Consider the following 15,483-nt stretch of genomic DNA (forward strand, 5'->3'; position numbering starts at 1 on the left):
ACTGACAATACTCAAGTAGCCCACTTTATTCAATAACTAGTGATAAATGATGATTGTGTGTATTTGTCTCCGTTTCGCCCTGCTGTATATTTCGCCCTGAAAATATTTACGAAGTTTGACTGCACCTGAATGCAACAACAAATAAATTCTCTGCTGTAAATCCATGTGTATAAGGATGTTGTTAAAATTAATAATTATCTTCAACAATCAGTTTACTGAGAAATGGGCTGCTTATATAACCCACCACAAAGACACAAAAACCTCTGTATGAAGAGATATTGTTAAGTTGTATATATGTTGTATACCTCATCGGCACAACTTATGCTTGTTCTGTAATTACTAAATGAAAAAATAAATCTTTTAATTATCATTGCAATTAATTTATGTGGACCTGTTTTTGATGCCCAAATATCTTAACATTTACATTTTACATGTAAATTAATTTTTGTAGATAGCCTATGGTTAAACATGTTTTATGACGTTTGAATTATAAATGACTAGAGAGAAAGACCCCGTTTCCCTGTAATTATTTGACACTGTTAGGAACTATCTTTCCCCATTTAACCTGCCATTTAGATAAGCTGAGAATTGGACAGCTTCATGACGTGTGTGTGATCAAATTACCTGAATTAGTTGCTCTGTGGTTTCAGTACTACACATTGTGGGCCATGTATTCACAGCTAAAGGAAAGGAAATTTAATACTAAGGTCATTCTGACTGCCATTTGCACGTTGTTAATTCTGTTCCAAAGAAATATTTAATTAGTACACTGAAGCATTATCAAAAGTAGAAGATATGCTGTTTATTATTCCCAAATTTTCCCAAAACTCAAGACGAATTACAACAAATTAAAGAACACATTAACTTTCTATGTAAACAGATGAGTTTGATAGTGTAATGCACATTTGAGCTCGACATGAGGCGTCAATAAATGCATTTGTATAGCTATGATACCACCCTCTGCTGGTTAAATTAAAGGACTGCAACTGTGTCGCTCACTTATGACGTCGTTCACGTGTGTTTTCCAGCATGGTGACCTCCTTCCTCTGTAAATACAACCGGGTTTAGCAGAAATTAGGACGATCCTGTCATTAGTTGTCACAATGCGAATGGACGTTTCAACAAAGTTTGTTGTTATATTTATTTGAGTAGTGTATTTATCAAATATTGTATCTCGAGACATATTTTTCCGTCTAGTTTATAGATCATATTCATCCGAAGTAATGACTGTGCAAATGCCATTTGCTGGACTAATGATTGCGCACAGACTGGTGCGTATGTGCTCATCCATCCCAGCACATTGCAGACACAGAGACGTTCTTGTACACCTAAATAAAAGTAAAAGGGAGATCAGGACTTTTTCAACTGGTTGTGTGAAATGTAACGACAATGAGAGAGACAGCTCAGACCCACCACCCTTGAACACCAAGCTGACATCCAGACAAGCACTGCTGTCCAGGAGGAGGAGACCGCTGTCCCCACTGGAGAGGATCAGTAGCCTGCTGCCCCAGGATGCCCTGACCACCGAGGTGATGCAGCTGAGAGAGCAGAACAAGCAGGAACCTGAGGAAGACACTAACATCCAAAAGGAGCATGCACTGGTGGCAGAGTCTTCAGAAGAGGAAAGTGGACATAAGGCAATTCGTAAAGATGATTCTTGTACATATGATGCATCTGATGCAGCAGACAGCTCAGAAAGTCAGTTAAATGGTGCACTTCATCACGAGGAAAACATGTGGATACCAGCCACTCTTCCAGGGGAGAACTTTCTTGCCTTCGGGGAGCTGCTGATGGCTGAGCATCGTAAGAAAGGGCGAGTGGAGTACAGGAAGATGTTCGAGCTTCAGACGGGGGCACGCCTGCATAGCAGCTGGGGGATCATCCTGCATGACGACATAGCCGGGCAGCCCGCAGGTCGGACCCTGAAGACAAACAGAGGGGCTCCCATCTTCATACGACGGCCCAGTCTGGATGAATATGTACTCTATATGAAGAGAGGCCCAGCCATCGCCTACCCTAAGGTATGTGCTGTGTATTTGTGTCAGGAGTCACATTGATCATTAAGTTCTTCTCAAAGATTTTGTGTGCAATTTCTTTCTGTCTCTGCAACTCTCCTTTTCCATGCAGGATGCAGCTGTCATGATGATGATGATGGACATCACAGAGGGAGACTGTGTGCTGGAGTCGGGCTCCGGGTCAGGAGCCATGTCTCTGTTCTTGTCCCGAGCAGGTCTGCATTCATTATATTTTCATCATCTCACTTTGGCTCTGTTCCGCTCACATCAAAATGACAGCATACAGTTAAAATATGCATAAAAAAACAGAAGTCCCAAAAGACACTTAAATAATATAGTAATGAATACATGTACATGTGCACTGTTAGAAAAACAAGAAGTCTTAAGCCTGCACAGCTTCAACGCTCTGATTTTACAGTTGCTGCTACAACTGACTTGTATATCTTACCGGTAATTTATATATATTTGTAACACAAAGGGCAGGGTTACAATTCAGTTTCATCATCTCTCAGCCTTTAATGAAATTTTGATGACTTTTATCATGCTGTCATTTTGCTGAATACTTTTGTTTTAATGAATGAACAATTTAAAAACTACAAAATGAGCTGTTAAGTTTTTTTCTGATGGATTTCATAACAGTGGACAGTTTAGTGCATTGAAAATCTCTGATCATTCATATTTTACCTACATTTGCCATAGATTCAACAGATTTACCAGCTAAATCTGTACGCCAATCAGAAGTTATGTACCGCCATTGACTGTCATTTTAGGACTGTCATGAAGGACAGTTACTGAGGTTAAATGTCAAGTTTTCACAATTTCATGTCCTCAGCTACTTAAATGTTGCTAAAAGTGATCAGAAAAGATTAAATATGTTTCCCTATATCAGTATGTTGTGAAACAGTCTGAAAGTAGAGCTGATATTCTGCACTTTTTTTCCCTCCAGTGGGCTCCAGGGGCAGTGTACTTAGTGTGGAGGTCAGGGAAGATCACTACAAGAGAGCCATGCGGAACTACCAGCGCTGGAGGAAGTCATGGAGTCTGCGGCGAGGGGAGGAGTGGCCTGACAACGTCCAATTTCACAACACTGACCTCTGCGCTGCCTCCTCGCTCCTCGCTGGTCGGGGATTCCATGCGGTCAGTGTCTGGTGTAAAGGGGCGGATATGGAGGCAATGGTTACACTAGCAACAGTACAGCGACACTTGATCAGAAGTAGTAAGACTGTTGGAGTTAGATTCTGTGACACCAGCTCATTGACAGATTGGATTATGTCTGTTGCAGATTGTTCTTGACCTGATAAACCCACACCTGGTTTTACCCTCTGTGATTCCACATCTGCACTCCGGAGCTGTATGTACCGTTTACCTCGCCAAGTGAGTATCTCCACTGCTGTCAAACCAGACCTAAGATGATACTATGCATTAGTCCATTTCTTAATAGTTTTTGAATTCTCTACACAGTTTGTTTCTACTGTAAATCTTCAAAAAGTCATTACAAATCGTGTTTCATTTTCTAAAAAACAAAAGACATTTATTTCCTGAAACAGCTGGATAATTGTGTTTCTGTTTATAGCAAACAAAACTCAAACAGGAGTAAAAGGAGCATTTGTGGGGGGACTATTTTAAAAAAATATAATATCCCTGTAATATAAAAATGATTCATGATTGAACCAGGAGGAGTATGAAAATGGCAGGCATGATATAACTGGGTCCTTACAGTGCCAACTAGTCTCACATTGGCCTTAGACATAACTGAAGGACTGTAAAATATGGTGTCCAAATTATTTTGTTTTTTTTACAGACCTAAAGAATGTTCTGAATATTATATGTTAGTATGTACTATCACATATGCAGAATTCATCTCACATCCAATCAGAGACTATCTTTCATAACACTCTATAACAATGCTAAAAACATTTTTATCCTCACATTGTTAAAAACTTTTACCAAAAGCTACCAACGTCATCTATGTTTTATGCATACTCACCTTTTGAATACTGTATTTCTGAGCTGCAACTAACAGTTGTTTTCATTTTTGATTAAACTATCAGTTACTGTTTTGTTAACTGATTATGTTAAAAAATGGCAAAAAAATCCCATCACTTTCCTAGAACTCAAGTTATATTCAGCCAATTTTAAGATATTCTATTTTTTGCTTAGAAAAGTGGGACCTCATGACAGAAGATGCAACTAGTAAGCAAAGTAACCAGACTTGCTCATGCATAAAGACTCTCTCTGACTCTCCCTCTGTAACAAAGTATAACACAGGTCGTTGACCTGCTGGAAGGGCTTCGATGTTTGGCGCTCCCTTTGCTGTGCGAACGCATCATCGAGGTTCCCGTCCGGGATTGGCTGGTGGCCCCAGCCCTTCAGAAAGACGGGCAGCACTGCAAAAGAAAAGCTCCCATCTTGGATAAAGACCAAAGCGAGGAGGATGAGACATCAGAAGAGACTGATGAAGGTGAATGACATTGATAAATCAGTGTGTTTGTGTACAGCTGACGTGGATAATGTCATTATGAGCGTACTGTTTTATTTCAGCAGAGTCGACCACAGAGGGAAACCCAGCCTTCGGGAGCATTCCCTACATTGCCAGACCTCATCCTGAACAAATGAGCCACACAGGTCAGACGTTCAGCACATTTCTAGTGGCTAACAGATTACATAAGATGGCGATGATGTTATAAATAAATGCTCTTTTGTTTTCAGCATTCCTGGTGAAACTGAGGAAGTGTGTGCAGTAGCTGCTCCACCTGTAAGAAACCAAAGACAAAGATGATTGTTTCATGCTTTAACATGTCAAGTAAATTATCTCCTTACTGTAAATAATTTAATAAATAACAGTCAAAATATCTATTTTCGTGTATTGATTTTAATGTGAAGTCTATCATGTAAATGTCAAGACAGAAATCCACTACAATACAATATTTCTCAGCTAATTTAATGAGTAGGATATATGTTACGCAGTTAAGTGAAGATATGACTCACTGTAAAACAAAGCTGGACTGCAAGGACATGAGACATCTGTCATCTGAAAAGCATAAACTATAAAATAAAGAATCGCAGAAAGACAAATTACATTCAAGCCTTTATTCAAACTCAAGAGGCAGTGTCGGGTCAGTTAACAGGCACATTTGGCAACAATACTAAAAAAATCACTCCCTGTATGAGAAACACTATGTTGTCCATCCATCCACCAGTGTCTGAACTTTAATACAGCCATAAGATACATTAACATAACGTGTGAATGAATGGTTGTAAAAAGAATTCCACAAGTGCTTCAGTAAATAAATAAATAAATAAATAAATAAATAAATAAATAAATAAATACCATGAACTCAGTGTAGGATAAACAAAATTTTCGGCGTACCACTACAGACAACATTAATCTTACTGCATGTTTTCATCAGAGAATGATGTACAGAATGACATTAGTTCATTGTTACGGCTACTTTCTTACTGGAACGGTTACTGACAGGATGAAATTTGTTCTGATCAGTTCTGTTGAATCAGTATTATTGTTTATATTGTAGTAGATGAAAACAAAGTAATGAGTCCCACTTGTGATTTAGACCTTTACTTTAGAGTAAAAGTGGTATTAAAGCCAAGAGGAGAGACGGTAACACACAGAACTGCTACAAAGAGGGAAGTAGTGAAACTGCTGAGGTGAGGTGATGCTCTACTCCTTGCTGATCCAGTCCATGGAGGTGTCGTATATGGATCCGGAGGACTCATCCCCTAACAAAAAGAGAAGATTTAAATAAATGTAGTTTAGTCAAAGTGAGAAACAAGTCAATCTTGTACAAGCAGTGGGAATGTTTTTCAGAGAAACCGCCAAACTAACTATTACAGTGTATCTCTGTTCCTTTTTTCTTGTTTGTCTCCTTTCTTTTGTTCTGTATTGGATCAGTTGTGTTGTGTGTAAAGTGCTATAAAAATTGAGTTGAGAGGTTTCTTTTAATCATTTATTTAGCAGAGGTGGTGTTTGTTTCAGAAAAGGTGATCCTTCTTTTATGTTGGCATCCAAATTAATTCCAGGATGCTGACTCACTTAGCAAGATAACATTGAAATGAAACATGAAATATCTTGTGAAAATGTATTATGAATAGTCATCAACATGCAAAAATAAATCCTATTCCTAAACCAAAATATTCAAGCTCTTTTTCAAATCATTGGGATATAACACAATCTTTGCCAGTGTGACTTTCTAATCCTGCCTTGTGAAATACCTCTCAGGTGTGATCCAGCTAAATCACATCTACACACAATCCAGATTACGCAAGACTCAAATTTGAGGTGGAAAAGAGAGGAAGATTCCACTCTTTCCTCTCCAGACCAGTTTACATCAGGGTGGGAGTGCTATGTCCAGAAATTACAGTGATTTAAACAAACTGTAAACACAACACTGGCTTTAATATGAGATTTGATCCACTCATGGTTGGGGGAAAACACACCTGGATTAGTGATACCTACTGGGAACCTCATCAGCACAGCAGCAAGAGGAATGCTGCGCCTGGCGTTTAGTCTCCACCACCTTCCTGTGAGAGGCGACGGCCCTGGGTGGGGTTTTCTCCAAACTCAGCACGGAGGCGAATGGCAGTGGGGTCTGTGCAGGGGAGCCTCCAGAGGGAAAAGAGAAGTCTGGGCCCTGATCTAATCTGGTGCTGCGGTTACAGAGGGCACAGAGGACCGGGGAGGCGGTGGGCCCGCGGGGAATCCGGGCTTGGTTTCGGTCACCGTACTGCCGCTGGGCACCGCTGTGGTGCTCTGACCGCTCTCGCTGCCACACAAAGTGAGAGGGCACAATGGCCATCACCTGGAGACACAGACGAAGACACATAAACAGAGATGTAATCAACACCACAGAGAGCAAGAAGAAAGCATGCAGCTACAACGGAAAGTAAAAAACACACATCACTGCAAAAAAAAAAAAAAAAATACACACACTGATGGAACTTGTGGCATAAAACCCAAGCAATAAAAATTGCACAGTGCTGCAAAAACAAAACCCACAGAAACCCATTTATCAGCCCCCCCCCTTTAGGCAATTATACTTGTGTGCACCTCTTCACAGCAGCGCCTGCTGACAGCAGCTCTGTACTCGATGCGAGCCCAAAGCTTGTCTCGCTGCTTGAGGAAGCGGGTAAACTGCTTCCTCCAGTTCTTGCCCAGCGCCCATGGAAAAATCTCATACTTATTCTCCTCCTCATCCTCCTCCATGGTGTTGGCAAGATACCTACGGATGGAGCACATGAGCTGATTTCAGAGTTACAGTTTTGCCTACAAATCAATAACAGGAGCAAAAGCGGTGGCATACAAAGGTCACTTTGTATAATAATATCAAAATATGAAAGCAGGACTTTTTTGTCTGAACTTACAGTGCAATGAAAAAATTCTTCCTGGTGTATTCAGCAATAGTGAAGTGGGCCCGTTTGAAGTACACAAAGGTCATGGCTAGAAGATACTGAAAAATTAGAGGGAACAGTCAGAGCCTGTGGTGTGTAAGCATCATAAAGCTTCAGGAGAAGGTGGGGGGGGGGTTACTTTACCTTGTCTGTCATTTTACAGCAACAGTCCATCCAGAGAAAGTCTAGGATTAGGTCATCAACTGTAACAAAACATGACTGTTTAAAATACAAGTGTTTTCAGCTTATTGACAAATTTAAAACTAACTTTCACCACTTGGATGCAATTGAATAACAACATGCTTCTTATCTGGGCTATTCATTCACCAAAAAGTCTGAAGTACGATGCCATCTCCTGTCGCTGAATGACAATAGTTGGAGGCATGGTCACTGTGGCATAATACATCTCATCCCGACACTGGCTCGGCTGGCTCTTCTCTGGTGGGCCCTGTGCATCTTGGCCGTTGGCTCTTTTCAGCCGGAGACCTCTTCTGATCTGGAGGGAGCGCGCACTGTTGGGTTTGACCCGGACAGTTACTGAGGGGGGAGTCTGGCACCACCTGAATGTATGCTTCATCATGCTTCAGTCTGGATCATATATGGTGAAGAGGTCTCTGGTTTGTTCTGAGAGGAAACGGAAGGCAGGCAGAGGGGAAGGAAATGTGACACTTTACTTCACTTTAAATGATAAGCTGAAAGTCTCCTGTCATACACAACACAGCATTAGGTCTGTTTAACCTGGTGTCTGATTTAGACCCACTAAAACATCATAACAACTAGCTTCCAGTCTGCTATCAGCCTCACTCTCCAGCTCCAAGAGAAGATAACTTTAACGTTATTTCATTGAGTGTAACTTACTTTCTAACCAGCGGTGGTTCAATCAATTGAAGGAGATCTTAAAGCTAACTTAACGCTAGCTTAACTTATTCCTCACCTGTGCAGATCTTATTGTAATTTCAGAAACTGAAGAAGCGTTGAGTTAGTTAGCTGGGTTAAGTTAGCAAGAGACCAGCCAAAACTTATCGGATTTCAGTTTAACTCACGCCTGAGACACAACTTGATAGCCCTAAAAGAATGAATGAGTATTGTTCTTAAGAACAGGGCAGCATGCCAGCTGTTAACATGATAAAACTGCTACAAATGAGATTAAAGCGGTCACCAGTAACAGTCCACTGACCAGTGGCCAGAGGAGAGAGTAATCTGAGAACGCGCTTCAGGACCCGCGCCAAGCCGTACACCTGCACGCGAGGACGCGCACGTTCTTCTTCTGCTTCTTCCTCTAGTATTGGCGAGTCTCTGTTACTATATCGAGATAAAAATAAAACCCGATAAATGAAAATAATAGTACAAAAATGGATTTTCAAAATGTTATTTAAAACATTCTTTACACAATATAGACCAATGTTATTTGTCTTAACTGAGCCTGGTAAAATTAAATACCAGAATTTCCTACTTCAAGCTTGTGGAAAGCAGAGGTGGAAAGTACAGTACCTTTACTCAAGTAGACTACTGAACGATTCTGAAGTACTTTACTTGAGTATTTAAATATTATGGCATTTTATTCTTCTTCTCCGCAACATGCCTCACTGTTCCAGTGAATTGATGCTGGATAGGGAAGTTAATAGAGGATCACCAAATCACCCAAAATAACTTTATGGTAGGTATTTTGGCCTGTTTGTGTTTTGGGAAAATATGTCAGATGAAAATCTTACAATAGTATTAATTGGTAAATTTATAGTGATTTAAAAAAAAAAAAAACTACATGCAAAACTGTTCAATATCATCCAAACAATTGATAAGATAAATTGGTGCATGTTTTTAATGCATTTGAAAATGAAAAGCTTTCATCTTTATATTAATGAACTATTTTTTTTTTCTTTTTGCTATGTAAGTGGTCCAATGAGCTAAATAGGGAGATATTGTTGTGCAGGCTATAAAAAAACCACCTGAGGCCCGCCCTCATTACACAAATGAGCTTATGGTCTTACAAGTAGGTGAGTTTTATATGCTTTAACGTGACATATGTGCATGCTGAGGAGTTCACTGAAAGCCTCACTAATCCTCTCAGCTGCTTGTCCTTTGTAAGATACAGAAGGATGTGTTTCAGAGCAGCTACAAGGATTTTTTTATAAACATGACCACCGATCTGTGGATTTATTTTGCCTATCTATGACAGGTGGAAGGGATTTGAAAAATGGATTTATCAATATTTTGTTTTGGTAGCATCCTCATGGAAAGGGATCTCATCAGACTCAACAACCTCAGCCATCTGAAATTGACAGATACAGCAGGTGGCTAAGGACCTTGGCTATTCTTTGCATCATTTACCGCACTGTCTCCTGTGTTGGTGTTACTAAGAAGACATAAAAGTAAGCATATACAGAAACATCTGAAATGGGCTGCTCACCATCCAAAGGTAACAATTTTGGGACTTTGGGTCCCTTGAGGAAGGGTAGAATGCTGCCCCCTGCACCTCAAGAAAGCCCCAGAGAGTCCCAGTTTGAAGACGGAGAGAATCATTATTCAACTAGATCAACAGATGGGGATACAAAGGAAAGGAAGGCAGCCGGACAAACCCAGGTATTTCAAAGAGAGGCACATATGACACCACAAAAAAAGAGATCTGTGACTGAGCTAGCCCCAGAAGCAGTAAACCTGGATAAATTGGGGAGTCAAGGTATGGAGAACAACACCGTGTCACAGAGAAAAGAGAAAAATGGAGACAAGCAGGATGTAACAGAGAAAAAGCCTGGCAGAAAACCAAAGAAAAATACCAGAGGTGTGAAAGTGCTAAAAAAGAAAGACAGAGACAAAGACAAACTACCTGCTGAGCAGAAAGTGGACTTCCCAGAGCCTCTGGTAAAAGCTCACCAAGCTGCTTATGCCTTTTTGAATCCTAACATAAACAAATATGACATTGTTCTTGGACTGTTGGAACAAGCAACCCAAACTCAGACATCCGTACAGCCTATGGTTGCCTTTATGGCTCTGCGCTATGAGGAATTAATTCAGGTACTGGAAGAAATGGCAGATGAGGGAGAAAAAGTTTTAAAAGAAAATGGAGAACATCTTGCTTGGCCAAGCCAAATGAAAAACCTCTCATCTTCTCCACCTCTGAAGTCTGGCTCTACTAATATTGAGCCCCCACCGGATTTGTTGCAGCAGCTGCTTCAGTACACTACACAGAGAATGCGGAATGTGAGCCAGACTGTTGGAGGAATTGGGGACTCTGCCTTGGAGGAGGCAGTGGAGTACTTTGCCTCTGTCTCAGAGCTTTTGGAGGAGAAACTGAAAGTCAAACGTGCAGTAGAGACTAGGCTAATGCAACTCTTATCTCGCATTGAAATGGCCTCTCTGCGCAAGCCCGGGCCAGAGGATTCTGCTCTCTTTAGTGAGGACAGTGGTATTGGGGCTGAGAGTGAATCCCTTGCTGGATCTGAAAGACGCCATAGAAGGGAAAGTTGTGAGTCCACTGGGGCAAATAGAACTACTCCTATCAGTCGTAGGGGATACACTGCCATGAACATTAGGCAAGGAGTGTCGAGGCAAAAGCTTGCACGTCAAATTAGTCCAAGTGTTTCCCTCACTTCTCTCAACTCAGTAGGTTCTGCATGTACCATAATGGCTAATGAACAAAGAGACTCATTGCTAGGATCTGTCTCCTTTGATGATGGGGAGGAAGATGATGAAGATGATGATAAGATGGATGAAGGCAAGGGAGATGGGCAAGTAATGTTTAGAAAGCGATCAAATTCTTCACCTGTAGACTGTGAACAACAACAACCATGCCGCCTACCCTCAAAGCGCATAGAGAATCCTGAAAATGTAGAAATGACCCTCAAAATGAAAAAAGCTATTAGTGGTAGGATACAATTTGTCCCATCATCAAACTCCAGTGCCAAAACAAAGATAGCGGGCAGCCCAAAAACCAGTAGACGCCAGTGGACTGATGAGGGGGAACAATCTCCAAGGAGACCTCAAACCACAGCACCTGTTCGGAGGGCAGTGGTAAAAACGACCCCAGCAGCTAAAGAGCGACGTTCCCGTTCTGCAGAATCCTTGCGAAGCAAAGGTGAAGATCCTACTCTTATTGAACTTGAAAGGACCCAGAAGAATTTGAATCAGAGGCTGCAGAGAATGAGTAAAAGCAAAGTGACTGGAAACATGAGGACTGCTCCATCTAAACAAAATCAAGGGACCTCACCAACACAATCTCCAGTAACAAATCGCACACGTCGCTCACTAGAAAAGAACAGCAATCCCCAACCACTTAAAGACAAAGCAGACCTTACAAGGCATATCAGCAGAAAACAGGAGGTAACTAGTGATGTGGAAGAAGACAATAAACAGAAAGACAAGAAGACAGCAAAGGGTCCTATAAAAGCTACTCCACCCCCTAGCCCTCCTTTATCACCAACACCATCTTCGGGCCTGTGCAGAGGCAGGAATTCAGTCAAAAAATTGATTGATACCTTCAGTCAAGGAATAGAGGATCTAGAAGGCCCAAAAGTTTTGGGGCCTCTCAAAGGTGTACGGAAGTGTGGTGTTCCTGTGTTACCAGGTTTAGGAAATGTAGAGGCTGTGCTTAGCACTGGGATAACCAGCTGTAGACCTGAATCCACTTCATATGAGAAGACAGATGATTTAGATTTGGACAGTCTTCCTCCACCTCCATTGGAAGTATTAATGGACAATTCCTTTGAAAGTGCCCAGAGTCCAGCTGCGGTAGCAGATGATGGGGCTACAAAAGTCAGCAAATCACCTGTGGTCAAAAGGGCTGTGGTGTCGCAGCGACTGAGGGCCTCATTTCAATCAGTGACAGTGTTGCCAAGCAAAGGAGGCATGCCACAAGGTTCCAAGGTTATTTCTTCTCCTAGAGAGGCTCAACAAGCCACATCTGCTCAATCAAAGGTCAACCAACCACAAGCAGAGACAGACCCAGGAAAAGAAAAGGATTCTTTTCTGTCCCGACAAGCCAGAAAGATCATACACTTAAGACACTCTGCAGACTCTCAGTCAGAGAAATCGTCAACAGGTTATGTAACAACAAATCCATCTGCCAGTCAAGAAGAATCAACAGATTTACAAGATGATGGCAACCTTTCAGTGCCTGGACCTAACACTACAGTGTCTACAGTGCCTCCTCCTTCAGTAGTCCATAGCCACCCACCTGCCACCCCACCCATGCCTAAGGGTCGAATGTTACCATCCACGCCTTCTACCCCAAGCAGCATGCATCGAAGACTTCCCAGTCCTCACAACTTCAAAAGGCAACCTACTCCACCATCTTCAGCTAGCCCCCCTGTTAATAGAAAACTTCCCACACCACCAGCAGTCCAGAGGAGACTTCCCAGCCCACCTGTTACAAAGCAGAACATTTTAAACTCATCCACTTCATACCCTTTCAAAGCACCGTCTCCACCAGCTTCACCAAAAGTACAAAGATGGTCAAGAGAGAACAGCAGTGAAGACTTATCTTCTGCACGGTTGATCAGTAATGCTCGTTCGGTCTTCTGCCCTGCCTCTCCATCCATGTTTGAGGCCCAGCCTTGTCCAGTTCCCCAACCCCCTCAAGCATGGACCTCTACTGGGGTCTCTTTTCTCTCGCGTACTTGGGGGAGTCGTGGGAGGTTTCCTGTGTCTGTTCAAGGACCCCGACCTTTCATCCGACGAAGCCATTCAGACCGAAGGCCAAGTCTAAATCTTCCACCACGATCACCAGGCATCTCAGTGGCTGAGACTTGTGGAAGTGAGCCAGCAATATGTACACAGGGGTGAGTGATAAGCACATTTTTATGTTACACATCCTAAATCCTTAAAGGTACCTTAATAAGTTCTTGGAAATTTTTCATTGTAAGTTGGCGCCACTTATAAGGAAAATGGAGAATGTGTTTAGTTAGTACAGTTGGAAAGTACCCACTTATAAAAAACCCACTGGTTTTTCAAAAGGAACCAGCAAAATATACTGCATTAGCAGCAGCTAATGTGTAAAGAGAGAAGAGATCCACTTGGTAACCAAGTAAATATTCATTTGCAAGTTTACAGATACCTCACAGTTGTTTATTTGCTTACCTGTAATTTCAACCACACAGGAAACTTTTTAGTTTAACTAATTAGGTTATTTTCTTAAAACAACTATAACTAGTGAGTGTAGCTTCCAACTGTACCACCTGAAAAATCTTGGAATTTTTCATTTTCTACCAAATTACACAACCCTTTCCAGAAAATATCATAAGAATTAACAGCTCCATGTCATCAACTTCTTTCTAGGTAATTGATATTAATATGTTACCATCATACTATACCATCATACCAGCTCTTTTTTTCATACATGTATTTATATAAGAATTACCAAGGCAGACATACTTCCCCCCCCTTAAACAGCAGCATCAAACTCTACTACAATTAATGACAACACTCTCCTTTCATTCTTATAGGCTGGATGATGAACCAACCAGGGAAGATGAAATATGGGGTAGCCAATCAGATCTCAGAGCTACACCACGCTCTGCATCACACCCAGACCTGTGTGTTGTTGGACAGTCCTTGCACAGAGAGTAAAGGGGCCAATGAAGTGCCACTGGGATTATGGATTAGCAGGCTTACCAAGGATTTAAGGTGATGGCGTTTATTCTACTGGGAAGAGGGGAAGAGCTAATTTCATCCACCTTGCTGCAGTACAACACCTCCATAATGCTTATATTTAAGTGTGTTTCAGTGTTAATTCATTGGAGTGTGTGTGCGCATCTTTGCATGCATATATGTGCACGTGCACTGTAAACATACTCTCGCATCTGTGCTTTCGGGAAGAAATACATATTACAACACAGTTTAATGTTTACAATATATGAAATTCATAAGGATTCATAAGGATATTACAGATTGTACAGTTAAGTCATAAATACATCAAAGGTCATTTGGGGATTTGTCATAATCTACAAAAGGCTGCTTAAAGTTGCAATACACAACATTCAGCCACTAGATGTCGCACTATAGCACCAGCATCTCAGACCAAAACAAACCGTTTACTCAATAAAGTTGGAAAAAAAGAAAGCTGACAGCTCACAAAACTCAGATCAAACTGTCAAACTAGGCAGTGCTGATCAAAATATGGATCAAGATTCTGTTAGTGCATTGCCTATTTCTTGCCTCAAATATTTTCAGAAACATATTTTAGTGTACTGTTTAGCTTTAATTTGAGAAAGTTTGTGATGCAGCCGCCATGTTGGAAATGGATGTGGAGGACACGGAGGGACTCACATGAACTAACATGCACACACAGCCGGTGCGGCTTCCAAAACAAAGAACAGAGAAGCTTGGATAACAATACACACTGAGGGAGTGTGACTTCATTCACTGCTCAGGTCACCATTATTCCACTATATCTGTACATAGCAAATAGTTGTCTGCTGACATACAGTGAGACTCAATGTCATTTATTGTACCTTTAAGTTTACTTTCAGTTCATTCAGTTACATAATCACAATTCAAATACAAAGTAGTCTTGGTGGCTCAGTGGTCTAAGCTGTCTTTTCTGTCTTTTGTATGTTAAAAAAGGAGAAAAAATAGTCCACAAAACCATTGAAATGTGTCAGTAAAATATGTCCGTATTGCTCTATTACAGCCAAATTAGCTGTGTTATTGAATGAACTTAAAGTAAATTGATCACATTAGTGGCAGGGCATATTCCAGGTTTTAAATCTTACTTGTCTTTGATTTTTGGAAATTATTGGTCCAAGCAGTATTGTCATCACTAATAATGAGACATCACATTACTGTTACAAAGTATGTGTTTTAATAATTTCAGTGAGGTGACAGTTCTCTTTGTTGTCATTTGCTGCAAGATTAAAACAATGTTCCTGTTAGCCAATATTTTCATAAGGTCCTGAAAATCTTTTTTTTAAATCTATTGTTATTTTTTGTGTATCATATTTCCTTTTGTACAATCTGTTTATTAATAAAAAAAGATGATCCATACCTTTGCATCTCCTATTATCCATCTTTATTATAAGAATTGGGTTATTTATTAATGAATAAACTCATTTGATTTAACAAATAGACT

The 15,483-nt window shown here is 40.9% G+C and overlaps 3 protein-coding genes across 9 annotated transcripts; 2 read left to right on the forward strand and 1 right to left on the reverse strand.

Moving 5' to 3' along the window:
- Positions 1-994: 994 nt before the first annotated feature.
- Positions 995-4,867, forward strand: trmt61b (tRNA methyltransferase 61B). Of its 2 annotated transcripts, none has more exons than XM_042389141.1 (7): positions 995-2,021; positions 2,128-2,230; positions 2,962-3,152; positions 3,298-3,389; positions 4,274-4,476; positions 4,557-4,640; positions 4,725-4,867. In XM_042389141.1, the coding sequence occupies exons 1-7, from the start codon at positions 1,224-1,226 to the stop codon at positions 4,757-4,759; spliced, it is 1,506 nt and encodes a 501-aa protein (XP_042245075.1). In that variant the 5' UTR covers positions 995-1,223; the 3' UTR covers positions 4,760-4,867. The 2 variants fall into 2 exon arrangements, with proteins under 2 accessions (XP_042245075.1, XP_042245076.1); XM_042389142.1 differs by having other exon boundaries at positions 4,560-4,640.
- Positions 4,868-5,090: 223 nt separating this feature from the next.
- spdya (speedy/RINGO cell cycle regulator family member A) lies at positions 5,091-8,698 on the reverse strand. 6 transcript variants are annotated; one of them, XM_042389147.1, is made up of 7 exons: positions 8,599-8,698; positions 7,749-8,045; positions 7,566-7,624; positions 7,395-7,480; positions 7,081-7,252; positions 6,490-6,832; positions 5,091-5,753 (listed from the first exon to the last, which is right to left on the reverse strand). In XM_042389147.1, exons 2-7 carry the CDS (start codon positions 7,999-8,001, stop codon positions 5,695-5,697), a joined length of 972 nt encoding a protein of 323 aa, XP_042245081.1. In that variant the 5' UTR covers positions 8,002-8,045; positions 8,599-8,698; the 3' UTR covers positions 5,091-5,694. The 6 variants fall into 6 exon arrangements, with proteins under 6 accessions (XP_042245081.1, XP_042245079.1, XP_042245077.1 ...); XM_042389145.1 differs by having other exon boundaries at positions 8,581-8,680; XM_042389143.1 differs by having other exon boundaries at positions 8,356-8,654.
- A 964-nt stretch (positions 8,699-9,662) lies between these two features.
- Positions 9,663-14,422, forward strand: pcare1 (photoreceptor cilium actin regulator 1). Its single transcript, XM_042388831.1, has 2 exons — positions 9,663-13,195; positions 13,859-14,422. The coding sequence occupies exons 1-2, from the start codon at positions 9,816-9,818 to the stop codon at positions 13,980-13,982; spliced, it is 3,504 nt and encodes a 1,167-aa protein (XP_042244765.1). The 5' UTR covers positions 9,663-9,815; the 3' UTR covers positions 13,983-14,422.
- Positions 14,423-15,483: the final 1,061 nt, after the last annotated feature.

The sequence above is a fragment of the Thunnus maccoyii genome, chromosome 16 (genome assembly GCF_910596095.1).
Source record: "Thunnus maccoyii chromosome 16, fThuMac1.1, whole genome shotgun sequence".
NCBI lineage: Eukaryota > Metazoa > Chordata > Actinopteri > Scombriformes > Scombridae > Thunnus > Thunnus maccoyii.

Excerpts from the sequence above, each read along its gene's own strand:
- trmt61b (XM_042389141.1), top strand. The coding sequence starts at position 1,224 with ATGACTGTGCAAATGCCATTTGCTGGACTAATGATTGCGCACAGACTG. Across the intron at positions 3,153-3,297 it reads CTGGTCGGGGATTCCATGCG|ATTGTTCTTGACCTGATAAA; the intron begins GTCAGTGTCTGG and ends TGTCTGTTGCAG. Across the intron at positions 4,641-4,724 it reads TGAACAAATGAGCCACACAG|CATTCCTGGTGAAACTGAGG; the intron begins GTCAGACGTTCA and ends TTTTGTTTTCAG.
- spdya (XM_042389147.1), bottom strand. The coding sequence starts at position 8,001 with ATGATGAAGCATACATTCAGGTGGTGCCAGACTCCCCCCTCAGTAACT. Across the intron at positions 7,481-7,565 it reads GCTGTAAAATGACAGACAAG|TATCTTCTAGCCATGACCTT; the intron begins GTAAAGTAACCC and ends CTAATTTTTCAG. Across the intron at positions 6,833-7,080 it reads GCAGGCGCTGCTGTGAAGAG|GTGATGGCCATTGTGCCCTC; the intron begins GTGCACACAAGT and ends CTGTGTCTCCAG.
- pcare1 (XM_042388831.1), top strand. The coding sequence starts at position 9,816 with ATGGGCTGCTCACCATCCAAAGGTAACAATTTTGGGACTTTGGGTCCC. Across the intron at positions 13,196-13,858 it reads CCAGCAATATGTACACAGGG|GCTGGATGATGAACCAACCA; the intron begins GTGAGTGATAAG and ends TCATTCTTATAG.